This window comes from Sus scrofa, chromosome 1, assembly GCF_000003025.6.
Source record: "Sus scrofa isolate TJ Tabasco breed Duroc chromosome 1, Sscrofa11.1, whole genome shotgun sequence".
Lineage (NCBI taxonomy): Eukaryota > Metazoa > Chordata > Mammalia > Artiodactyla > Suidae > Sus > Sus scrofa.
Window position 1 is genome coordinate 240099423 of NC_010443.5, and position 25886 is coordinate 240125308.

At 46.0% G+C, this 25886-nt stretch overlaps 1 protein-coding gene across 1 annotated transcript in view; it reads right to left on the reverse strand.

Annotated features, from left to right (window-relative positions):
• Positions 8047–25886, reverse strand: part of GABBR2 (gamma-aminobutyric acid type B receptor subunit 2) — a 388449-nt gene continuing 370609 nt past the window's right edge. The window contains exons 15-19 of the mRNA XM_021066509.1: positions 22953–23177; positions 20958–21140; positions 17782–17911; positions 13261–13378; positions 8047–10671 (exon numbers count right to left, since the gene is read on the reverse strand). Coding sequence (XP_020922168.1) covers positions 10506–10671; positions 13261–13378; positions 17782–17911; positions 20958–21140; positions 22953–23177 — 822 coding nt within the window. The 3' untranslated portion in view covers positions 8047–10505. The remainder of the gene's footprint in view (positions 10672–13260; positions 13379–17781; positions 17912–20957; positions 21141–22952; positions 23178–25886) is intronic.

A 25886-nucleotide genomic window follows, 5' to 3' on the forward strand; every position in this document is an offset into this window, starting at 1 on the left:
ATTGAGAATGGTGTTAGCTGTAGGTCTGTCATATATGGCCTTTATTATGTTGAGGTAGGTTCCTGCTGTGCCCATTTTCTGGAGGTTTTTTTTTTTTATCAAAAATGGGTGTTGAATTTTGTCAAAAGAATTTTTGCATCTATTGAGATGATCTTATGGTTTTTATTCTTCAATTTGTTAATGTGTTGTATTGACTCATCTACGGATATTAAAAATGCTTGCATCCCTGCAATAAGTCCCACTTGATCATGGTATATGATCCTTTTAATGCATTGCTGGATTCAGTTTGCTAGTAGTTTGTTGAGGTTTTTTGCATCTATGTTCATTAGTGATTTGGGCCTTTAATTTTATTTTTTTTCGTGGTATCATTGTCTGGTTTTGGTATCAGGAAGATTGTGGTCTTATAGAATGAGTTTGGGAGTGCTCCCTCCTCTGCAGTTTTTTGGAATAGTTTTGGAAGGATAAGTGTTAACTTTCCTCTAAATGTTTGATGGAATTCAACATTTAGAATTCACCTGTCAAGTCATCCAGTCCTCAACTTTTGTTTTTTAAACGTTTTAAAATCACATTTTCAATTTCAGTTCTTGTGATTGGTCCATTCATCTTTTTTATTTCTCCCTGGTTCGGGCTTGAAAGATTGCAATTTTCTAAGAATTTGTTCATTTCTTTTAGGTTGTCCATTTTATTGGCATGTAGTTGCCTGTAGTAGCGTCTTATGATTATTTGTATTTCTGTAATGTTTGTTGTAACTTCTTTTTCATTTCTAATTTTAGTGATTTGAGCCCTCTCCCTTTTTTTCTTGCTGAGTTTAGCTAAGGGTTTATCAATTTTATTGATCTTTTCAAAGAACCAGCTTTTAGTTTCATTGATCTTTTCTGTTGTTTGCTTCATTTCTGCTCTGATTTTTATAATTTCTTTCCTCTACTAACTTTAGGTTTTGCTTGTTTTTTTTTTTTCTTTCTCTAATTGCTTTAGTTGTAAAGTTATGTTTTTTATTTGAGCTTTTTTTTTTGTTTCCTGAGGTAAGCTTCTCTTGCTGTAACTTTTCTTCTTGAACTGTTTTTGCTGCATCCCATAGGTTTTGGATTGTTGTATTTTTATTTTCATTTGTCTCTAGCAATTTTTAAATTTCCTCTTTGATTCCTTCAGTGATCTGTTGGCTGTCTAGTAACATGTTGTTTTTTCTCCACATGTTGGTGTGTTTTTTGTAGTTTTTTTTTAATTGTAGTTGATTTCTAGTCTTATCCCATTGTAGTTGGAAAAGATGCTTGATATGATTTCAATATTCTTAAATTTAATGAGGCTTGATTTGTGGCCCAGAATGTGATCTATCCTGGAGAATGTTTCATGTACACTTGAGAAGAATATATATTCTGCTGCTTTTAGATGGAATGTTCTATAAAAATCTAGTAAGGCCATCTGGTCTAACACATCATTTAAGGCTTTTATTTCTTTGCTGATTTTCTGTCTGGAGGATCTGTCCATTGCTGTAAGTGAAGTGTTAAAGTCTCCCAATGTTATTGTGTTATTGTCTATTTCTCATTTTATGGATGTTAGCAGTTGCTTTTTTTTTTTATTGAGGTACTCCTATGTTGGGTGCATATATATTTATAATAGTTATATCTTCTTCTTGGATTGATTCTATTATCATTATTATGTAATACCCTTTGTCTGTTTTAACTGTCTTTATTTTAAAGTGTATTTTGTCTGATATATGCATTGCTACTCCAGTTTTCTTTTGATTTCTGTTCCCATGGAATATCTTCTTTCATTCTCTCACTTTCAGTTTGTATGTGTCTCTAGAACCGAAGTGGGCCTCTTGTAGACAGCATATATATGGGTCTTTTTTTGCATCCATTCAGCTGGTCTTTGTCTTTTGGTTGGAGTAATTAAGCCATTTACATTTAAGGTAATTACTGATATGTAGGTTCTTATTGCCATTTTGTTAATTGTTTTGGATTTGTTTTTGTTGGTCTTTTTTCTTCCTTTCTTGTGATTTGGTGACTCTTTAGAATTGTGTTTGGATTGCTTTTTCTTACTTGTGTGCATATTATATATCTTAATAGATTTTTGGTTTGCAGTTCCCATGAGGTTTTGATATAGAAGTCTATATAGATACAAGACTGCTTTGTTGGTCTCTTAATTGCAAATATATTCCCAGTATCCTGCGTTTGTAGTCTCCTCCTCTCAGGATTGCTGGTTTTGATATTATATTTGTGTGTGGATGATTTCCTACCTTTACTATATGTTTGCCTTTAGAGGTGAGCTTTCTCATTAGTAATTTTTTGTTTCTAGTTGTGTCCTTTTCTCTCTACCTAGGGGGAGGGACTCCTTTAGTATGTGTTGTAAAGTTGGTTTGGTGGTGGTAGATTCTCTTACCCTTTGTTTGTCTGTAAATCTTTTTATTTCTTCTTCAAATCTGGATGAGAGCCTTGCTGGGTAGAATATATTTTTGTAGGTTTTTATTTTTCCATCACTTTAAGTACATCATGCCACTCCCTTCTGTTCTACAGAAGGACAGTTTTCAGCTGAAAACTCAGCTGATAACCTTATCAGAGTTCTCTTGTATGTTGGTTTTTGCTTTTCCCTTTTGCTTTCAATATTTTCTCTTTGTCTTTAATTTTGGTTAGTTTGACTAATATGTATCTTGGGATGTGCCTCTTTGGGTTTATTCTATATGGTAATTTTTTGTGCTTCTGGTTTTAAGTGAGTGATTCCCATGTTAGGCAAGTTTTTGGCTATTACTTCTTCAAATATTTTCTCCATCCCTTTCTCTCTCTTCTTCTGGCACCCCTATATTGCGAATGTCGAATGTCGGTATGTTTAATGTTGTCCCAGAGTTCTAGACTGTCCTCATTTCTTTTCTTTCCTTTTTTTTTTTTGCCCTTTATGGCCTCACCTGTGGCATATGGAAGTTCCTGGCAAGGGGTCCAGTTGGAGCTGCAGCTGCTGGCCTGTGCCACAGCCACAGCAGTGTGGGATCTGAGCCAAATCTGTGACCTACACCACAGTCCACTGAGTGAGGACAGTATTTGAACTTGCGTCCTCATGGATACTAGTCAGGTTTGTTACTGCTGAGCCATGATGGGAACTCCTGTCATCATTTCTTTTCATTCTTTTTTAAATTTCTGTTTCCGGAGTTCCCGTCGTGGTGCAGTGGTTAACGAATCCGACTAGGAACCATGAGGTTGCGGGTTTGGTCCCTGCCCTTGCTCGGTGGGTTGACGATCCGGCATTGCCGTGAGCTGTGGTGTAGGTTGCAGATGCGGCTCGGATCCCGCGTTGCTGTGGCTCTGGCATAGGCCGGTGGCTCCAGCTCTGATTCGACCCCTAGCCTGGGAACCTCCATATGCCACGGGAGCAGCCCAAGAAATAGCAAAAAGACAAAATAAATAAATAAATAAATAAATTTCTGTTTCCTGTCAATGATTTCCACCAGTCTGTCTTCTACTTCACTTATTCATTCTTCTGCCACCTGTATTCTGTTACTGGTTCCTTCTGGTGAATTTTTCATTTTGGTTATTGTGTTGTTCATCTCTGCTTGTTCATTCTTTAAATCTTCTATTTATTTGCTAATTGTGTCTTGTAATTTATCAATCTTTGTCCTCATTTTTTTTCTGAAGATCTTGGATCATCCTTACCATCATTGCCCTATATTCTAATCTCCAATTCACTTAGCTGTTCTTCTGGGTTTTGTCTTTTTCCTTCACCTGGCTTATATTTCTTGGCCATTTCATTTTGTCTAGCTTTCTGTGTGTGATCTCTTTTTTTATAGGCGACAGGCTTGTAACCTCTCTTGCTTCTGGTGTCTCCCTCCTTGTGGGTGAAATTGAAACAGGGACTTGTGGTGGACTTCCTGATGGTCAGGACTTATTCTGGCCCACTGGTGGATAGAGCTAAGTCTTGTCCCTCTAGTGGGTGGGGTTTTGTTTCTGGGTGTGATTAGAGGCAGCTGTCTGTCTGGGAGGACTTTAGGCAGCCTGTTTGCTGGTGGGTGGGGCTGTGTTCCCACCCTGTTTGTTGTTTGACCTGAGGCTTCTCACCTCTGATTTTGGGACCGTATTTTTCCAGAAAGGAAGCTTCCAGGGGAGCTCATGACAATGATTATTCCCTGGGATCTCTGCGTTCAATGTCATGCCCCCAGAGTGAGGCACAGCTGACCCCTGCTTTCCCTGGAGACCCTCCAAGACCCACAGGTAGGTCTGACCCAGATTCTTATGGAGTCCCTGCTTTACCCTCAGATCCAGTGCACATGAAATTATGTATACACCCTTGAAGAGTGGAGTCTCTTGTTTTCCTCAGTCCTGTGGAGCTCCTGTGCTCAAGCTCCACTGGCCTTCAATGCCAAATGCTCTGGGGGTTCCTCCTGCCAGTGCCATACTCCCAGTTTGGGGAACTTGACATGGGGTTTGGCATACTCCCTCCTGTGGCAGAGCCTCTGTGATGTAGTTATTTTCTAGTCTGCAGGTCACTCCACCCAACAGGTATCAGATTGCTTGTGTCACAGAAGCGCTTGTCCTACCATCTTGATGTGGCTTCTTCTTTGTCTTTGCATTTAGGCTATCTTTTTTTAGTAGCTTTCAGTCTATTTTGTTGATGGTTGTTGAGCAGTTAGTTTTCGTTAGGAGGTGAGCTCTAGTCCTTCTACTTTGCCATTTTCTCTGGAGCTTCTTGAGACCTTCTTCCTGCTCACTGTGGTTCTCTGGTGCCCAGACCCAGCCCCAACAAAGAGCAGGGGCTCAGTAGATGCCCTACTACTTGGGGGAGCGTGGAGCTCCTGGAAATGGGACCTGGAGAAACTAGGCAGTGAGTCGTCAGGTCTGGGCAGGACTCCCCCAGGACCACACAAGTTCAGACCAGGCATGACTGCATGAGCCTGTGGGACTTGGCAGGTGTTTCATGCATGGGGTGGAAGTGATGCAAGGACTCATTTTCTCTTTAAGAGAGTATGTTAATCATTGACTGCGTAGGACCTCACAAATCCTAATCCTCAGGGCCAAGTAAGGTGTGACCAGTTGAAGAGGTGGGGACAGGCTGGGTATAAGGGCAGAGACTGAGGAACAGTCTCAGAGCCCTTCCTGGGACCACAGAGTCTGGCCCACTGACCCTTCTTTAGCTTCCTGAAGTTAATCTCTCTTTTTTTTTTTTTTTTTTTTTTTTTTTTTGCTATCTCTTGGGCCGCTCCAGCGGCATATGGAGGTTCCGAGGCTAGGAGTCCAATCAGAGCTGTAGACACTGGCCTACACCAGAGCCACAGCAACGCGGGATCCGAGCCACATCTGCAACCTACACCACAGCTCATGGCAATGCCGGATTGTTGTTAACCCACCGAGCAAGGGCAGGGACCGAACCCCGCAACCTCATGTTTCCTAGTCAGATTCGTTAACCACTGCACCACGACGGCAACTCCAGCTTCCTGAAGTTTCTAAGGCTCTCTTACCCACCCTCGCTTGGTGGTGTTTTGGGACACCAAAAATATTGGAAATATTTCCCTTATATCTTCTCAAAGGAGGGCAGAATTTTCAAAAGTTTTAGACAACAAAGTGTTTGATGCAGAACATACTGATTCCCTGAGATTTGGTTCTAAGTGATGGAAACTCTGTGTAAGCAGAAAAAAGGGAAGTATTAGCTTAAAACTTGGAAACTCAGGGACAGATGTATCTTTAGGTACTGCTGGTCCTTTAGCTCAAATAATATCACCAAAGCTCAGTCTCTCTCTTTTTATTTCTCTCCAGGTGGTGTTTAAGATTTGAGACCCTCTGAAAACTCTGGCTGAAATCCTGGAATGGCTCTGATTGACTGAGCTTAGGTAATGAGCATACCTTTGAGCCAATCCCTGTGTTGAGGAATGGGAGCAAGTATGGTCCTGGCAGAGTCCCTTTCATGGGTCCCTCTCCCCCAGCAAGCAAGGATATGTTGCCAAGGGAGGGGCAGGAATGGGCTGGACAGGCAGAGCAGCCAGTGGCCACTGGTCTGTTTTTTTTAAGCCCAGCACCACCTCCTCTCTCTGTCACTGGCTTCTGAGCCTGTAGAGCCAGATTTCAGGAGGATTCTTGTAGAGAGGAAACTGCTGATTGTGGGGAACTGCCTGGAAGGTCAGGGCTGTGTCCAGGCTCACTGTTTGTAGAAACCTCTTCCCACCTTCCCTGAGAGCAGATCCCAGGGTTGTCTCCAGAGCTCAGGGTGAGGACAGCACCAAGTAGCATTTTCCCAAAGGGCTTCAACTCCAGAATGCCTCTCTTTGAGGCTAGGAAATAGCCTTTATTCGAGTTTTACCTCAGAAATGAGCCAGTTATAAAAAGGAAGACAAAGAGAACCCTATGTGAAAGAATGACATGCCTGCTGCTCTCGGGGCTTTAGACGGTTGTCACCACAAACTTGCTCTCCAAGGCCAGCAAGGCATGAAGAGTTCTAGTGACAGTGGCGATGAGTATTTTCTTCAGTTCTGTGGGCATTTTTCTCTTTCAGACGTGTTAAGATGAAAGGCCAGATTTTTCATCAGCTGATTCTATATTTAATAGGGAAATAGGAAGATTTCTCAAGAAGCTGAGGTGGCAGAGAAATGTCTCCATGTTGTAGTATCTCTCTACTATGGTTGTTCTATCTGTGGTTCTGGGCCAAGTGTGAGGAAGGAGCCAGATCTCAAAGCCAGGATATCCGGGTTCCATGCCTATCCTCTCAGGACATTCAGCTTAACCTTGTCTCATTTGCCTCACCTTAAATTGAGGGGTTGGACAAGATGACCCCTAAGGTCCTTCTTATCTCTTTATTTCTCTAAGTCCAGGTAAAATAGAGAAGGAAGGCCAATTAGAATTCTGGTCTGTTCCTGCCTTTACCATGATTCAGTAGGTGACCTTGGGTAAGTTCCTCTTCTTCTGGGACCTGTTCCCCTGACTTGAACATCTTGTATCCCATAGGAGGGCTGTATAAAAAGTATAAGTCTTCCAGGATTCAGGAAGTCTTCTTGGCAGGCTCACTCCTGAGGATCCTGTGCACTAGGAAGCTCGAGCCTAGGTCCAGCCTTCTAGTGAAGTCTGTGGGTCCAACCCCCCATTTCTGGGGCTTATACCCAGTCGTAAGGCCTTGGGCCTCCCTAGCCTGCTTTGGCCACCTTGGCCTTGCTCTTCTAGACCTGACAACCACGTGGACACGCCTCAGCCAAAATGTTCCACTCTGCAAAAGCTCCGTCAAAGACTATTCTGAGCCTGATGCTAGGTTTGACATCGAGGAAGTAGATGTGACTCCCATCCTCAGGGAGCTTGACAGTCTGGGGTGGAGAGGAAAGGCCAGGCTGAGCCCATGCACACTGTGGTGAGAGAGGGACAGAGGAAGAGAGGATTTCCAATCTGGACGCTAAGAGTGTTTTGGATGGGACCTTGAAGGATGCAGTGGACCTGAGATGGAGCTTCAGGCAGAGGGCCCAGCAAGGTGGGGAAAGTGCAGACAATCCATAGGCTCCAGGAGGAGGAGAGTGATGAGGTTGGAAGGAACTGGGGACCAAATCTTCACAGGCCCTCATGGCCCAGAGGGGGAGTCAGGACCAGGGAGGCAGTGAGGCTTCTAGACTGGTCAGGAACCTTCTGGTTTCAACTTATGGAAACTGACCTTGAACCTAGGCAAAGAGGGCTGCTAACTTCGAGAGTGGAGAACCTGAGGAAGTTTTGAACATCCTAGCATGGGAAGGACTAGGGTACTGCTGGCCTTTAGGAACAGCTGACGCAATGCTTGGACCTGTATCTTGATCCTGATTCTCTCTGTGCTGGCTTCATTTTTCTCTTTCATGGCTAACTGTCTTTACATAGGGAAGAGACTTACTGGCTCAGCTCAGGTCAGGTTCCAACCCTGATTCTGTCACCTCTGGTTAGAAGTTGGAGTCATATGGTAATGGGGCTTCTTTGTTACTGTCAGTGGAAGGCAGGGGAAGGCAGCTTCCAAAGGAAGGGACCATGCTGAGCAGGCACCCCCCAGAGCCATCCCTTGAGTTTCCCAGTAGAGGATCATGGCCTGATCTGACCTGCCTTTTTGGAAGATTAGGCATTAAAGACGACAGTTTTCTTCCTTTTATTCATAAAAACAAATTTGCAACAATTTATTAAAAATTGATACCATGCAATAGGGGTACGAGAAATTCATCATTTACATTTGATTCTGGCAGTTCCAGTCTAATTTAAAGCATTTGTGCACTAACATCATTGGAAAACGCCTTCAGGCTGAAGCCTCTTCGGAAATGTACGGTGTGTTTGCTGCATATAAAAGAACAGAACTGTTAAATAGCTAGAGTCACTTCTGTGGGTCTTGTTATTTGTGGGGAAATTAAAGAAACAAAAACAAAAACAGGTGAACCTACAGTATCATTAAAACAGAATGTACTGTGAGGGTTAACCTAGGAGACTGCGCGCTCGGGAGTCACAGCGGGTCACGGACGCACACACTCACCTCCAACTTCCAATACTTTGTTTTTCGTTTTTTTTTTTTTCCTGCTATGATGGATTAATATTTCTATAGGTATTATTGTGTGTGTGTGTGTGTGTGTGTGTATACATTATGTACAATGAATTGTCTCTTTCCCTTTGAAAAAGTAATGCGGTCCTTTAAATTAAATCTGGTTTTGGTGAAATCAAGAAAGCAAGGAAATACTGGTAATACACAGTGAGTGACAACACCGATTTTTAGTGCCTAAACAGACAGTGACTTCAACTTGACCTGTGATATGTTAACATTGTTTCCCCCTAAAAGCTACAGTACCTCCGTAACCTCTCTTTGGGGAGGGGAGAGCTATGCTACGTGAAATAGGGTGTTCTGAAATGTTGGCGATGGTAAGATTCCCGCGGGCCCTTTTGTCAAACCCTGGTGGTGACACTGTATTCCTGACTTCAGTGGTCTGGGAAGAGATTATTGCCTGCCTGTTGAAGCTGCCATTAGGTTACTTTAGGGAGCAAGCGACTGCTCAGTTGTGCAGACGTCCTGGACACTGTCATTCAGGCCTTTCTTTAGCAAAGAATGAACTTGTCTAGGAATGTCTCAAAAGTCATCTGGAGCCTTCAGCCGGATGGATTCTGGTAGAGGGCTGTGCTGGGAGCTTCTCTGGGCTATAGCCCCGGCTGTCCTGAGGGCTGAAGGTCATGCTCATCCTGATACCTCACGGGTCAGGGCTGCTTCACTGTTTGGTATGAAGCTTTCCTAGACAAGATCAAGTTTTGATCCTCAGAGCGACCCTGTGAGGTAGGCAGGACAGGTGTTATTTCAACCCCAATTTGTTAGGGGAAACTGAGGCTCAGAGAGACATAAGCGACTTCCCCAAGGTCTTGGAGGGAGTCACAGTGGAGCAAGGGCTTGAACCCAGGTCTGTCTGACTCCCAGGCCAGTGCTCCTTGGGGTTCATTTAAAAGGAAAGAGTGATCTTGTGAGAATCAGTGTGCTGATCTATCACCTCTGGGACCCCCAAGGGCAGAGCTCACGGGCTTGTCTGGATGAATGCTGCCTTCTGGGAAGTTAAGAGAAGTCCTCAGCTAATAACTCTCACCCCCAGGACTACAGGGATATCTTCTGGCAAAATGCTCCCGATTCACTTTGGTCAGAAACAAAGTCAGTGGGAATAAACAAAACCAAACCCCAGCCAGCCCTTGGGCCCTGATGAGAGAGGTTAAAGTGCACAATCTTTATCATGTTTGCTGGGAACAGACATTCCATGATTAGCTCCGGTGGCCCCCTTATTATGGGGAACACCTGATACAAACACAAGGACATGGCCAACGTGGTGGGTGCATGGCCGACTGTGGGTGAGTGCTGCAGAGTGGGTCTGCAGCAACGTGCCCTAAATCCCCACGGTCCCAGAACGGGTGTTATTGTGTTAATGGGTGGCATTTATCAGAGAGTAAGGTCCCACTGGGAGGCATGCGAGTCAGCCTGCTCGGTATCCCAGCCCTCGGTTGCCCAGCCCTCAGGCCGCTCGCTGCAGAGCTGTGCCCAGCTGCCCTTCCTGCAGACTCCCTGTTCCAGGAAGTCTGGGGTTGGCTGGACTGGCAGCTGGGAGCCTGGCTGCCCTGCCTGTCTCCTTCCCCAGAGTGGAGAAGGGCTGGCCTGGGAGCCACAGCCAGTGGCATGTGTGCAGAGGCAGAGGCGGTTCTCCAGAAGCCCCTTGCCTCTTCTCAGGGCTGCTCAGGACCACTCAGTGACTTCTAGCTGGAGTTCTAGTAAGTTTCTCCTTGTCTAGGATTTTTTTTTTTGCCAAGTTTCATGTATCCCAGCTCCTCCTCCTTTGCAGACATTAAGGAAGAGGTCATTTCCATTCCTCTTCTTTGTGAAAGAATAAAAACTTCACAAATAAGGCGCAAGGTCAGGTGCCAAGTGCCCCCCATCTGCACCGAGTGCCATCCGAGTAGTCCCGCAAGGCCAGCCGTGGCGCCAGTTTCTCTGCAGCCAGAGCTGACAGTGTTCCTGTAGCAGACGCCTCTGCTCCGTGTGGTTCCGTCACGGGGGAGGCCCCAGCCCCAGGCCTCCCCCACTTACAGGCCCGAGACCATAACTCGGAAGGAGGGTGGCACGTGTCTGTGGCGGGGGCTGGCGGTGGGGCTGACGCAGGGGCTGACACAGCTGGCGTCCACGCCTCCAATGGATGGGAGGTAGGCGTGGTGGAGGATGGGGAGCTGGAGGGACAGCCGGCGCTGGATGCTGTGTCAGGGAGAGAAAGAGGGGCAGTTAGTGAAGGCTTGTGGCTGCACACCGGGACGTTCCTTGGACTCACCTTGGCTAAGAAGCTGATGTTAGGAGTACAGTTCTCTCTGAATCCAAGATCTGTCCATCTTGTCATCTAACCACTCACCCATGTAGCAAGTGTTTAATCTAGGCCTACGTGTGCTAACTACTGACCTGGGAAGAAGCAGGGTGACAGTAAACAAGGAGGAGGCAGGCTTCTTGAGCGTCTGGTGACTCCTACGAATAAGGCTTGGCCCTGCTATGCTACAAACACAGATAGTTCCCATTCTCTGCTCTTGTGAGTCCCCAAGTGGACTTGGCTTTGGGTTCTGTCCCTAAAAGGCTTCTCAACTGCTCTGTCCTTCCTCATCGGCTTCTCTGCCACTGTCTCTTGCCCAGGACCTCAGCCCTTCTTGCCCGGCCAATTCCAGTAGGTTCCTTCCTGATCTTTCAGCTTCTCTGGTTACCAACCAGTGTTATCTCTCTAGCATTGGGATGGGGCATTCAGGGCTCCCCAAGATCTGTCTTATGTCAAATGCTCCAGGTGAATCTTGTACCTCCATTTCCCTGCAAACCTGCCCTCTGGCGCCTAGTTTCCTCTACAGCCCTGCTTTTGGGCACTCTTCAGTGCCTCTGCACATGCTGTTCCTCTGCCGGGAAAAGCTCTTCCTCTGCTTTCCCATCTGATGACTGCTTTCCCTTTAAGATTCAGTTTAGATGTCATTTTCTTTGCGTGAAACCCCTCAGAGAGTGAGCCCCTTCCTCCTCTATGCCCCCAGAAACCTTGCTAAATTCCCTGAAATGCAGCCAGGAAAAAGCAGAGGCCGGGCTGAGCCAGGGCTGGGTGTGCAGGACTGACGGAGAAGCATCGTGAAAAGAAGCTGCCTTCCAACTCCCTGCTCACTGCCACACCCTTCCACGTCTTACCATCAGTTTTCACAATTGGCAGGTCAGTAAGTCACCTCCACTGTTGTGAAGCCTGCTTTGGTGGATGTGCCCAGGCCATGTGCCCTGCTCTGGGCATTTCCTGAACTCTTAGGTCTCCTTGTGTCCCCTGTGCCTGGCCACTCAGATGGAAAAAACCCTCAGACCTTCACAAAAGCCAGCAGGCCAAAGAAGCATTGCTGTTCCCATTATAAAGACAAGGTAAGGGTACAGAGTTTGCATAACTTGCTCATAGAAACAGAATCAGAGCTGGAGAAGGTAGGACCCTTGCTTCTTCTATTGAACCACGGTACTTTGCGGGGAGGCACATCAACTCAGGGAGGCTGCTTCATCCCACCAGGGTTGCCCTGGGGTGTATGTGGGGTAGTGGGGGTTCTGAGATGGATGAGGACAGATGCAGTGCTGCCTCCACTCCTAAGGATCTTCTGGGCAGAAGGGCTTCTCCTGAGACCTTTTCCAGGTGCTAATGGGAGAGTAGTGTTGGAGACCCCATGTCGAAGTTAAAGTTGAACTTGTGTAACGTCACAGGTGTGGACAGAGTCCAGGAAAATGGGGAGCTGAAGAATGAACTTGAGCTGAGGCAGGGTGTCCTTTCTGAGCATCCCTGGCAGGATGGGCATCTGTCTGTGGCTGTCAGAGCCACACATTCTGCTCTCTGCTGGGATCCTGCTTGCCTTCTGATTGGTTCATCGCCAAAAACCTATTCAGTGCCAGTGCCAGAAGCTGTGTTCAGTGCAGGGGACATAGGAAGGACTATACCTACCCTCAAAGCGTTTGCACTCTAGTGCAGGGAACTAATAGGTAGGTCACTGATGGATGCCATGTAGCCATCACTAATTGGACTGGACTGTCAGCTGTGAGGGCATGGAGCAAATTGGGATGAGAGGCTATTAGCTCTAAGACTAAATGGCCCCAGATACACTGCAGTTGGTGATCCAGCTACCTTTGCTGGCTCCTCACCCTTTGTTGTCACTTCTCAGGGAACACATTTCAGAGTTGACATTCTAATCGCTGCCTCCAATCTGCTGTAAAGTGGGGATACCTAAGAACTGCCAGTGGGGACAAAGCTGTTGGAGATGTCATGGTCTTTGTTTTAGATGTTACCTTCTCACTGAGTCTGTTCTGACTGCCCTATGTAAAATTATAGCCGCTGCTCCCTCCCCTGCTTTATTTTTCTCCAAAGTGCCTATCATGTAATATGTGAGGTTTGCTTTTTTTTTAAGTTATTGTCTGGCCAGGCAGAATGTAAACTTCATGGAGGGAGGGGTTTTTGTCCTTTATTTCACTTCCATGACTGGTACATAGTAGGGCTCAGTAAATCACTGTTAAGTAAATGTATTCATTTTATATATAACAAAGAGAATATGTGATTTGATGTTGGACAGACCCAAGTTCAAATCCTATCTCCTGCAGTTAGTAACTGGTGAGCTTTGTCAAGTCACCTCGCCTTTTTGAATATGTCTTCTCATCTGGAAAATGAGCATTGTAACTTGACCTGCATCATGGGATTACTATGGAGTACAAATAAAGTAATGCATGTGAAAACATGGTGCCAATTGTGAACTACTATGCAGAAGAAACATACTCTTGGGCACTAATTCTCAAGGAGCAGGTACTTACTGTTCTGGGGAGTTTATATCTTCTATAGGATCTTTGCATGTTCGAGAGGGCTCTGTTGTGTTCCACTGGAGCTGGGGATTTTGATCGAGGTGATTTTTTAAAATGGCCTTCCCCCCATCTGAATGCAAAACAACAATATTGCAATATATTCTGTTAATTTAAAAGAATCAACAGTGCAGTCATTTTTTAGGATACCGCCCAGGGAGAGAGAATGCAGAAGACCCCATCTTCCCTTTGCCTTCTCTAAGCTGTGGTCTCTGCAGGCACTCTCCGGAGACCAAGGCAGGGAGCCGAGAAGCCCCTGTCCAGGGATGGAAATGCTGTGCCAGGGATGTGGAAAAAAGAGAATCAAGTCAACCAGTGTAGTCCGCATAACTTAGAAATGAGAGGTTCTAATACGAAGGCCCTTTTCACAGGTGCATTAGGAATGTAATGACAAAGAAAAAAGGAACTTCAAGGTATATTTTACATAAGATTGCCAAGGATTGAAAAGAAGAGTAACAGTAAACTGCTAGTGGGAGAATAAATTGGCATAATCTTTCCAGGAGGCACTGTCAGTAAGCATCAAACACTATGAAAAGTATCTTTTACCCAGAATTTCCACTTCCAAGAACCATCCCAAAGAAATCATTAAGGATGTGTATGGGATGTATACAAGATATTTTACAATAACAAAGTTGGAACTAACCCAAATTTGTCCAGTAACACACATTACTGTATATGTACGGGCCTCCATTCAGAGAAATACTGTGTAGCCACGAAACGTGATGCTCTCAACCCTCTTTGTGTTTCAGAACCACCATGTGTAGCACTAAAGAAGTAGAAAAACGTGGCCCCCGGAAACTTTCAAAAAGACATCCTACTCCAAAAGACAAAGAGGAGGCCACATCAAGAGGTAGGAGGGACAGTTATGAGATAGAAGCAACCCCATACTTCCCAGGTGGGAAGCTCCACAGACTGGAAAGTAACTGTATCACAGTGACTCACCTACAGGAGTGAGAGTTCTGAGCCCCACATCAAACCCCCACACATGGGGATCTGACACTGGGAGACAGAGCCCCCAGAGCATCTGGCATTGAAGGCCAGTGGGGCTTGTGTGCAGGAGCTCCATTCTTAAAAGGCACACACAGACTTTCACGTGCACTGGGTCCCAGGACAAAGTAAAGTTTCCATAGGAATCTGGGTCAGACCTGACTGCAGTTCTTAGAGGACCTCCTGGGAAAACAGGGGTGAGTGTGGCTTGTTGTCGGGAAGGACACTGGGAGCAAAGCTTTCAGGAATATTCATCAGCGTGCCTTTCTCTGGAGGTGGCCATTTTGGGAAAATCTGGCCCCACCCATCAGCACCGAGAAGCCCCAGGGCAAACAACAATCCAGGTGGGCTCACAGCCCCGCCCCTCAGTAAAAACAGGGCCCTCACCTGCCAGATCTGGATTCATTTGGTTGGGAGGGGTGTTTTCTTTTTCTGCCACAGTGGGCAACCTTAGGTGTGTGTCAGTTTGCATTGTGTGAGTAGTCAGTGCTCCTCATTCACCGATTCTGTATTTGCGAACTTGCCTATGGGCTAAAATTTACTTGTAACCCCAAAATCAATACTCGTGATGCTTTCATTGTCATTTGATAACACACACAGAGCATCAAAACATTTGAGTTGCTCCCCTAGCAGAGGTCGAACAAGGCTCTGTCTTCTTGTTTCAGCTCTTATACTATAAATGAGTATCCTTATTGTAGTCTATGAAATACCACATTGTTAACATCTTTGTGCATTGCGTTGGTCCTTTCGCTGTTTAAAATGGCCCCTAAGCGTAGTGCTGTCCAGTGTTCCTAAGCATGATGTGCCAGATGGAGAAAACACGTGTGTCAGTTGCGCGTCACAGGCATGAGTGAGAGTTCTGTTGGCTGTGAGTTCAGTGTCATCAGTCACCAATATGTATTAAATAAGGTGTCCTCCAGCAGAATCGCGCATGGAACAAAGTTATGTATTGACGAAAATGTCCCCCTGGGAGAGGCTTGCAGGAACCTAACCCCGTGTCTCCTCTGAGAGCCACGGCTCAGTCCTCTCAAATTCACGGTTCACAGGGACTTTGTAGAACGCAGTTACTGTGAATGACAAGAGTTGACTGTATATCCTTAGGATAAATTCCCAAAGTGGACTTGCTGGGTCAGAACAATTTCTATTTCAAGTGGCAGTGTTTCCCCACCTGTTTTCTCCCACTCTCAGTAGCTCTTTGGTCTCTAATCTTTGCTATTCTTATAGGTGAAAATGTATCTCATTGCAGACTTATTTGCATCCTTTAATTAGCAGCGAGATTGAGCATCTTTTCATAAATACAAGAACCACTTATATTTCCTTTAATGAGAACTCTCTTGCCCATTTTTCTTTTGGTTTATTATCTTTTTTCTTTTTTGTCTTTTTGCCATTTCTTGGGCCGCTCCCGCGGCATATGGAGGTTCCCAGGCTAGGGGTCGAATTGGAGCTGTAGCTGCCAGCCTACGCCAGAGCCACAGCAATGCCGGATCCGAGCCACGTCTGCGACCTACACCACAGCTCACGGCAATGCCGGATCCTTAACCCACTGAGCAAGGCCAGTGATCGAACCCGCAACCTCATGGTTCCTAGTCGGATTCGTTAACCACTGTGCCACGACGGGAACTCCATATCTTTTTTCTTATTAGTTTGTATATATACTTTGTAATTCATATAATACCTCTTTCTTTCTTTCTTTCTTTTTTCTTTTTTCTTTTTTTTTTTTTTTTTTTTTTTTTGCTTTTTAGGGCTGCACCTGGGGTATATGGAAGTTGCCAGGCTTAGGGTGGAACTGGAGCTGCAGCTGCTGGCTATGCCACAGCCACACAGGATCCGAGCCATGTCTGCTGCCTACACCACAGCTCATGGCAACACTGGATCGTTAACCCACTGTGCAAGGCCAGGGATCAAACCCAAGTCCTCATGGATACTAGTTGGGTCTGTTACCTGTGAGCCACAATGGGAACCCCCTAATTTCTTTTTATATATAAGGGACTAAGCTCATTACCTGAGTTATAATATCTTTTGACTTAATTTGTTGTTTGATTTTTTTTGACTCTACTTATGATGGCTTTCTCATTGTTAGAAGACTCTTTGTATTTAAATTTATCAACCTTTTCTTTTGTGATGTTTCTGTTTTGCATCAAGCTGAAAAGGTTTCCCCCCTGCTGAGATGACAAAAAAATTCCATGATTTCTTCTACTATAGTCATGGTTTCACATTTTATGTTTAAATCATTTATCTCTCTGGAATTTATTTTTGTATGAGTTGTGAGATAAGGATATAACTTCATTCTTTTTCAGATGGATACCCATTTATCCCAATGAAATTTACTGAATAATTTATTTTCCCTCACTAACTTGAAATGCCCACCTTTTCAAATTAGATACTAAAAATTACTAGGAATAATTTTTATTCTTTCAATTTGTTATCCCAATCTAAACATTTTTTTACAGTCAATATCTTACATAATAAGAATTTTATAATATTGCTTTTATAATAAAATACTTATATAATACAAGAAACTAAAGATTTTTCATTGATTTAAACAAAATAATTGATAAAATTAATGAATATATGCTAATGACAAGATGCAAACAGGAAAGAAGTACATAAAATGAAAGGTAAAAGAATCCCCTTCACCCACTCTCCACACACACCCTTCACACCTCGGGTGGATACTGTTAACAATCTAGTGTCTGTTCTACCAGACTCTTAAAAAAAAATGCACGTACAGACACACATATGTGTGTGTGCTGTTGTGTGCATCATAATGCTGGTCTTCATCTTGTTTTTCTCAGTTAAAGAGATTTTTTCATAGCTGCAAAAATAGATCCACCTCCCTTTTTAATAGCCCTGTTTGCCTGTATCATAACTAATGAAACCACCCCAAAGGACAAACCTGTAATTCCAGCTTTTCTCACCTACAAGTACTGTTATGTGTGTCGACACCTTTACCCACGAGCAGCCTCCTGCAAGGGGAATTGCTAGTCGAGGGGCTTAACATCTGCTGTTTGGAGAGCGCCAGACCAACTCCCACAACACTACAGGAGTGTGCCCATTTCCACACGCCCTTACCAGTACTGGTAATGTTTTTAAAAAGTTTGCCTAAATGTAGGCCCCAAATGGACTGTGTTATTTCTCAAGGGATTGGGATTAAGCATCATGTCATTTTACTGACCATTCCTTTCCCGTACATTGACGAGGTGTGTCTGAGACTCTGAAATGTTACTGGCAGAAGTACAAGTACACTGTTCGCTAAGAACAGCGCGCCCCCAATTGGACCACTGGGAATGCCGGCCGTGTGGTGTACACGTGGAACTGGAGCCCCACGCATAGTTCAAACAGACCCTGCTCAGAGGATGCGGGTTCTAGATGCTCCAGCTCTGTGTGTGTGGCTTCAGACCACCCTCACCACCCCAGCTTATTTTTTCATTTGTAAAATGGAAGCTGGATGGCTGCTGTCTGATAGGCAGGGGCCCTGCCTTCTCCTACCTGTGCTCTCGGTGAAGTTCCCCAGGTTGAGAATGTCGTTGAGCTCTTGGTAGTGGTTCTGTTTAACGTAGGTGGTCTTTTCTGGTGTGTCCTGCAGCTGCATGGTGACTTCTTCCAAGTCTTTGTCCAGCTAGAAGACAAAGGCTCTAGCTGAGTCAGAGCCTCTGGCCCAGCCCCTGCCCTCACTTTGGCAGCTAGGCCTCAGAGCTAAGAAGCAGCTTGCAGGGTCACAGGGCTAGGCCTCCGACTGGCTTTGAGGGGACCCAGAGCTAGAGGGACTGTTGTGTGTTGGAGAAGAGATGCCCAGGGCCTGTCCTATCTCTTGTTCCAGGAGAAGCAATGATGCAAGGGGCCTGGGCTGTGCAATGATGAGTTCAGTGCCGGCCTGAGCCTTGATGGAGCAGCTGAACAAGCCTAGGGAGGCAGGGCTGGGCAAAACCAGGGCTGCCCCTTCCTTACTGGCTGGTTTCAACTCCTTCTTCTGTAGAGTGGGGTAACAGCAGTATCTTTTTTATGGAGTGGTGAAGATTAAATAACACAGTGAAAGTTTAGTCCATTGCCTGACACATAATCTGGTAACTGGTTGCTATACTGCTACTACTGTAATTATTATTATTGATAGCTAGGAGGATCTTTGGCAGGGAGGACACAACTGTAGGGCTGGTCAGCTCTGAGCCTTACATGGTCAGGGGACTCCTGCAAAGGAGTTAATCAGGATGGATCTTAGCTGCTTCCAGGTTATATAAAAATCAGATGCAAGCTCCGGGACATTTCAGCCCCTGAGAAGCCAGGGGAGTGTGCGAGGGCTGGGGAGTGGGTGGCAGCTGGGGAGCATAGTTGGGGATCTTGCTACAGATGGGGGGGTATAAAATAGCAATACAAAGTGCTATTCTGATATTGAACACACAGCCATGAAGCTGTTTAATAATTTTTCCTGTGGAGGAAGAGAGAGAGACCTTTTTTTGTGTGTGATTCAAATAGCAGGGCTAGGTTCAAAGGGTAAGCAGCAGGAGGTCAGATTGTGCTTCAGTTGTAGAAAAACCCAACATTTAGGATTTTTGCCCCTGGGTAGGGTTTCATGTTTCCTAGACTGAGTGAACTTTTCATGGCTGGAAGAGCAAGTAGGATTTGAATATCAAGGTCCAGAAATAAGGTGTCACCAGTCACTGAAAGGCTTGATATCAAAGCAGAATCGGGGGTCAAGCCACAGCCCCTGTAGAAGCAACGCTGAGTAGTTACGCTGCAAACCACATGGGATGTCTAACAAGGAATCTAAATTTTTAGCATAAGTTTATTCCAAACACTGTATAGGATATACTCATACAAAAATATGATTGGTTGTTTATCTGAAATTCAAATTTAACTGGGCATCCTGTACCTAATCTGGCAATCTCACTTATTCCTTGGGACTGTCCAGCTAGAGACTACATTTCCTAGCCTTCCCACTGGATAAGTATGATCAAGTAAGTTGTTGCCAGTGTAACTAGAGCAGAACCAAAATGTGTGCAATTTGTGTGTCACCTGCTTAAAAGGTGATCCTTTTGACATGCCATCCACTCAGCTTTAACTCTACTGGTGAGGAAGATGCCTTGGGGACTAGAGAAAACAAAGAATAAAAGAGTCTCATCTAGCAATGACCTTGGGGAACAGAACTGTCTGCAGCCTGGACCTCTCTCCTCAGGATTGTCAGGTGAGAGAGAAATGAACATATATCTTCTTTGGGCCACTTTATTTTGGGGCCTCTCTGTTATAGCAACTTAGCCAGTATCCAAAACAGCACACTTTGGGTCTGGTCATACTTCGAACCCAGAGGGAGGGCTGGTTTCCCTTCCCTGGTGTTGAAAGTCCAGAATTTGAGGTTTGGCTTGGACACAAAGGAATCTGGTTATGGCTTCTCTGGAGGCCAAGAACAAAAGTGAGATCTGTTGCAGCCAATATTTCCTCCCAGAAGTTTCTCCTCACTTCTTGCTCTCTTGCTGTACATCATATGGATATGAGTGCTTTCTGGGTTGTGTTGGGAGAGTGAAAAACTGAGGCGAGGAACACACTTAGGAAGCTACTTGTGAGATAATAGGAAATACATATTGGCCTCCACCCTGACAAAGATGCGCCTGAAACCCTTTTAATTTCCTGGATGTTGGAGTGTCCTCGTTCTAATGAGGCAGCTCTGGGTGGGCTCCTGAAATAATCAGCCATGATTAGAAGCTTGGAATTTTTAGCCTTGCCCCCCATCCTCTTGAGAAAGGGAAGGGCTGAAAACAGAGTTAATGATCAGTCATGCCCAGTGATGAAGCCTCCATAAAATCCCAATAGTAAGAGGTTCAAAAAACTTCCGGCATGGTGACCACAAACACGCTAGGAGGGTGATGCACCTCAATTCCATGGGACAGAAGCTCCTGCTTTCAGGACCCACTCCAGGCCCCCCTCCCCACTGTATTTCTTCTTGGCTGTTCATCTGTATCTGTTATCATGTCTTTTTATAAACTGGTAAATGTGTTTCCCTGAGTTCTTTGAGCTGCTCTAGAAAATTAATGGAACCTAAGGAGGGGTCATGGAAACCTCTGATTTGGGATGAGGTTGGACAGAACTGTGGGTAACCTGGGTCCCACTACCTGCAGCTGGCATCTGAAATAGGATGGGAACAGTCTTAGGGAAGGTTAGAGCCTTTAAACTGTAGGGTCTGCTACTCTAGGTAGATGGCCTTAGAATGAGTTAAATTGCAGGACGCCAGGCTGGTGTTGAAGAGAATTGCTTGGGGCCTACCCCCACCCCCGCCACCAACTCCATTTAGTGACGGAAGAGTCGAAGGGAAGAGTCGTGTGTGAGCAGTGAAGGAGACACAGGATGTGGAGTTTTCCCAACTTAACTACTATAATCTAGGGGCTCATAAATCTCTTAGGAGCTCCTTTCTTTCTGAGAACCAGCCACTGATGGACCTCCGAGCCTGGGCCAGGTGGGCAGTAAACTCCTGTCAGATTCTGACACACTGCCTCTATATAGGTTATCTTCCCTCTGGTTCTTGCAGCCATAAAGACAGGAGATGGGACTGCAGGCCATGCTGTGGGAATGTTCCAGAGGGGATGTGGTGGGAGGTGGCAGCTCAGAGAGTCCCTCTACGGGGCAGAAGGATGCAGACAGGAGGATGGGGCCCTGGTGACCAGGGCCGTGGGAGGTACCTCTGTGATCTTCATCCGAAGGCGATGGTTTTCTGACTGTAGGCCCTCTAGGCGGGATGTGCTTGCTTGGTTCACGCTGGTGACTGAGGTGGAGGTTTTAGAATCTTCTTTCTTCTGATTCTGAGTGAACTGGAATCGTCTGTTCTGAGTTGCTGCATCTGGGTTTGTTCTCAGAGTGATGAGCTGAAAGGACAAAGGTGGGGCTGAATAGAGGACCCTGGAGTCCGTCCTCCCACCCTCCATCCAGCTGTTCCCAGCAGGTCTTGTGCTGGAGGCAACATGGGGCACTGGGAAGGACACGGCCTAGGAGTCCGGAGCCCTGGACTCAAGCTTGTCTCTGTCCCTTGCTCTTGTGGGTGACCCTGGGCAGGCCCCTTCCCCTCACTGAGTCTCAGTTTCCTTCCTTGCCGGGAGAGGTCTGGTCTCCTGACCCTGATTCCACCTGCATGCCAGCCATCCTGCAGGCCTGCCCAAGGCCTCTGAGGCTCAGCTTCAGCCGAGCCCCACTCTGCCTTAGGCTTTGCTCCAGGTAGAAAATAAACAACTGTGAAAACAGTGGGAGGAAAGTGAAGGCTTGTGCTTGCCAGAACCATGACCACGGCCTCTGTCCACCAGGACCTCATGGTTCAGAGGCAAAGGGCAGGATGGAGGAAGGACTCAGGTTCTCAACAGGCCAGAGCATCCAGGGCAGAGTGCTCAGCATGGGGCTGGTGGCCTGGGCTGGGCTCCATGGAGGGTCTGAAAGGAGGGTGAGGATAAGGGAATTCTAGGGGGAAGGAATGGCACATGCAAACGCAGGGCGGCCAGGGGCTCAGGATGCAAGTAGAGAAGGGCAGTTGGATGGTGGCCAGGGTTCTCCGGGGAGATGGAGGAGATCCAGGGGTCCTGAAAGCCAGCCCTGTGTTGAGGACTCGATCCTGGAGGCAGAAGGGCAATGAAGAGCTTTTGAGGGTGACAAAGCAGAGTGACCCGATCAGAGCCGGGCTTAGAGTCATCTAGCATTTTTTACAGGGTGGAACATCAGAGTGCAGGCAGAGAATCTGTGGTGTGGCCTGGTGCCTGGGAAAGTGTTGACAACTAAAGGAAGGGATATATGCCAGAGGTGTTCTGGAGAAGAGCTGACACTGCCTGGTGACAAACTGGGTGCCCAGGAGGGTGGAGGAGCCATGGGACCCCAGTTCTCTCTCCTCCCCCTTCTCAAAGGCAGACACTCCCCAACTTGAATCAGTGACTTCTCAGCTCTGTTTCCTACTCCTTTATTATTGAGACTCACCAAGGTCAGGTTTCCTTCTACACAGATCAGCCTACTGCAGGGGTCAAGGCCTCTGTTGGGTAGAATAATGTTTGGAAACTATCTCTCGGGTCAGCCCTTCAGATGAATGAAAAATATAAGTGGTTGTTAAAAATGGTTATTCCTTTGACCCACTAATACTACTTCTGTGACTCCATCTTAAAGGAATAATTGGAAACAAGGAAAATGTATTATGCAGAAAAAAGTTCCTTTATAACATAAAAAATGTGGAAACAACTGTAATGTTCACTAATAGGGATTAAGTGGCTGAGTAAATTATGGAACTTCCCCTTAGCGGTAGTTCGGAATGTGGGAAAATGCAGAGGGCAAAAGTTAAGTTAGAAAGGCAAACTACAATGAATGCTATGATTACAGCTGTATCTGAAAAAGCATCACTGCCTAACCATTAAAAAAAAAAAAAAAAAAAGACTGGAGGGAAACACATCGAAGATATTAAGAGTAAAAAATCAAACCAAAATGTTAACAGTGATTGTTTTTGGTGGTAGGATTGTGTGAGATTTCTGAAAAATCTGGTTTCTGCATTTTCTGCTTTTCTGATGTGAATTGTGTTCATCATTAAAAACAAAAATAGAGTGCATAGAACTTTTAGAAAGTGGAGGGAACTCAGCAATCCCGTTGCGATGGAGTCGAAGGCCACATGTTGGGGTGATGAGGGCAGGGGGTCGTGGGTAACTACTCCATACCTTTGGCACAAACACCAGGCAAAGGGTGATGGTGCTGCAGAAGATGATGACCAGGGCCACGATGCAGAACTGCACGTTAGGCTGGTCCCGCGTCAGGAAGGAGACGGCGGCCCCGATGATGCACATGATCCCCACGTTGTAGACGCTCATGCCAATGTACTTGCTGTCGTTGAGGGCGGGGATGCTGACGTTGCGGGTCTCCCAAGCTAAGAAACAACCGAACAACTGGAACGGGGAACAGAGAGGGGAGATGGTCATTACCAAGTGGAGGCACGTGCTCCTGCTCTGAGAAGCTACTGAACCGAGGGTTACTCTGGCAGTGGGGGCTGGGGGCTTGCTGGGTGGTCTGGATATATCGCCATCTGTCGCCACTGGTGGCCCAGGGTTGAGTTCTGCCGAGGAAATGCAGACTGGGGTGCTACACTGTCTGGTTCTCCTTCACCCCCCACTCCTGGTTCACACACACATCCACAGGCGGCCACAGTGCGAAGGAACTGCAGACATAGTTTTAACCACCTTTCCTTTCTCTACAGAGAAACTGAAGGCCAGAGAGGAGGAAGGGGTTTGCCCAAGGCCACACAGCAGTATGGTGGCATATGTGGACTATGTCTCTAGAAGTTCAGGCTAGTCCTTTTTTTTTTTTTTAAACTATTATTATTAAACTTGGCAGAGCCCCTGTGTCTGAGATTTCTATTATCCCCCAAAGCACGCAACCACCCAAAATTGAAAGACTACATTTCCTAGCTGTCTTTGAAGCTAGATATGGCATATGACTGGCTTCTGGACAATGCCATGCAGTTGGAAGTGGTGTGTACAAGTTCTGGGAAGTGTCTTTAGAGGAAAAAGCTGTCTTCCTCCTTTCTAGCAGATGGAGTAGAAGGTGATGGCTGGAGCTTGAGCAGCCATTTTAGACCATAACGTCATCTTAGACCATGTTGTGGAAGCTGTATGATGAAGACGAGGGAGACAAATTGCAAGGGGCTCTTTTGCTTACCTGAGAGGAAAATTAACTATCTTTTTAAAACCACTGTTATTGTGGTTTTCTGTCACTTTCAGCTCTACTCCTAACCAATACATTTCCTGACAGAAATGAACAGGGTAGAAGTCAAATGTGATCTGAAGCCAGGTATTGAGGAGTTAGCCTTCACAGGTTGTCTAAGGGGAAGGCAGACTGCAGAGAAAGTATAGATGGAATGTGGGGCAAAATGGCAGTGTGGGCAGGAAGGAGAGCTGACCGTGACTGCCGCCTGGGGCAGGGGCTTCAGCTGTGGCCCAGCCCTTCCAGGAAGCCATCCTACAAAGGTTCCCTTTCCCTCTGGCCTTAATCACTGAAGTTTGGGGTATTCACCAGCTGCCTGAACCATTTAATATCACCCCAAGGGCCTACATCTCGAGGTTAATTGGCAACACAGTACTCTGTGGTAGAGGGAGGCACAGCCAGAGGATCTGGAACCCACTCTGCTATCCATTGCATATATGACTTTGGGCAAATCATGTCACCTCTCAGGACCTCAATTTCAACATTTGCGAAATAGGAATAATAATGATAGTAATAATAATTCGTATCTCACAGGGCTTCTATCCAGATGAAATGAGAGGATAGATGTGAAAGCATTTTGTAAACTAGTATGTCCAGTATAAAAGTAAGTTAATAAATATTTTGTAATTGCTATTATTTTTTACAACCACAGTTGTTTTCTTCTCTCCCAGGCTGATTGATTTATTTGCCTGGGGTTGAATCGGAGCTGTAGCCGCAAGCCTACACCACAGCCATAGCAACAGGGGATCCGAGCTGCACCTGCAACCTACCCCACAGCTCACGACAACACTGGACCCTTAACCCACTTAGCAAGCTCAGGGATCAAACTCGAGTCCTCTTGGATACTAGTTGGGTTCATTAACCACTGAGCCACGATGGGAACTCCCTATTATTTAAAAAAAAAAAAAATCAATTAAATGGCAACCAGAAGCCTAGGAAGCAGATACTGAGTAAGGGAGGGAAACCACGATGTTGGAAGCCTGCTCTGTGCTGGTTCCTTTGCTGCAGCACCTCCAATCCCATAGCTGGGCGTGGCCGCCCACATCCTACAAAGGAAGAAGCAGAGGCTGGGCAAGGTGAAATGACCTGCCTGGGGTCCCATGCAGAGTGCGCCAGGGCTGGATGAGTGCCTGAGCCTCCTGCTCTCTGACAGGGAGCCTGTGTGCCTCCTCTCTGCCACCCTGCTTATGGGCCCTCAAACTGTCATAGAAGTTTGGGGACGTGGTGGTTGGCTGCAGATCTCTGAAGAGTGTCAGGAGGAATCAAAGAGTAACTTGTTCTTAGGCCTTCAAGGAGCAGAATGAGTGTTCAAAGGCATATGTTACATTGAGGTAGATTTCAGCTGAGGACAAGGAAGAACGTGTTAGAAAAGCAGTCCATCCGTGTGGGTTGAAATGGTGGCTCTGGAAGTTATGTCCACATCCTAATCCCTGGAAGCTGTCAATGTGGAAAAAAGGGCTTTGCAGATATAATGAGGGCTCTTGGGATCATCCTGGATTGGACAGGTGGAGGTAGAGACTGGAGTGATGCAGCCACAACCCAAAGAATGCCTGGAGCCAGCAGACCCTGGGAGAGGCTAAGAAGTCTCCCCTGGAGCCTTTGGAGGGAGCATGGCTGAGCCTTGATTTCAGACTTCTGACCTCTAGAACTGTGAGATAATAAATTCCTGCTCTTATAAGCCACAAGTTTTGTATTAATTTCTCACCACAGCCACAAGAATCTAATACCATCCAGGATGGCACAGACTGAAAGGAGTAAGCTCATCACTGGAGGCTCGGAAGCAGTGAGTGAATGAACACGTTGGGGATGCTCAGGGTGGGCCAGGAGGCTGGAACAGTGGAGTGGACCTACAGGACTGTGCATGTTCTGTCTGCTCAGATTTTGTGATTTCAGAG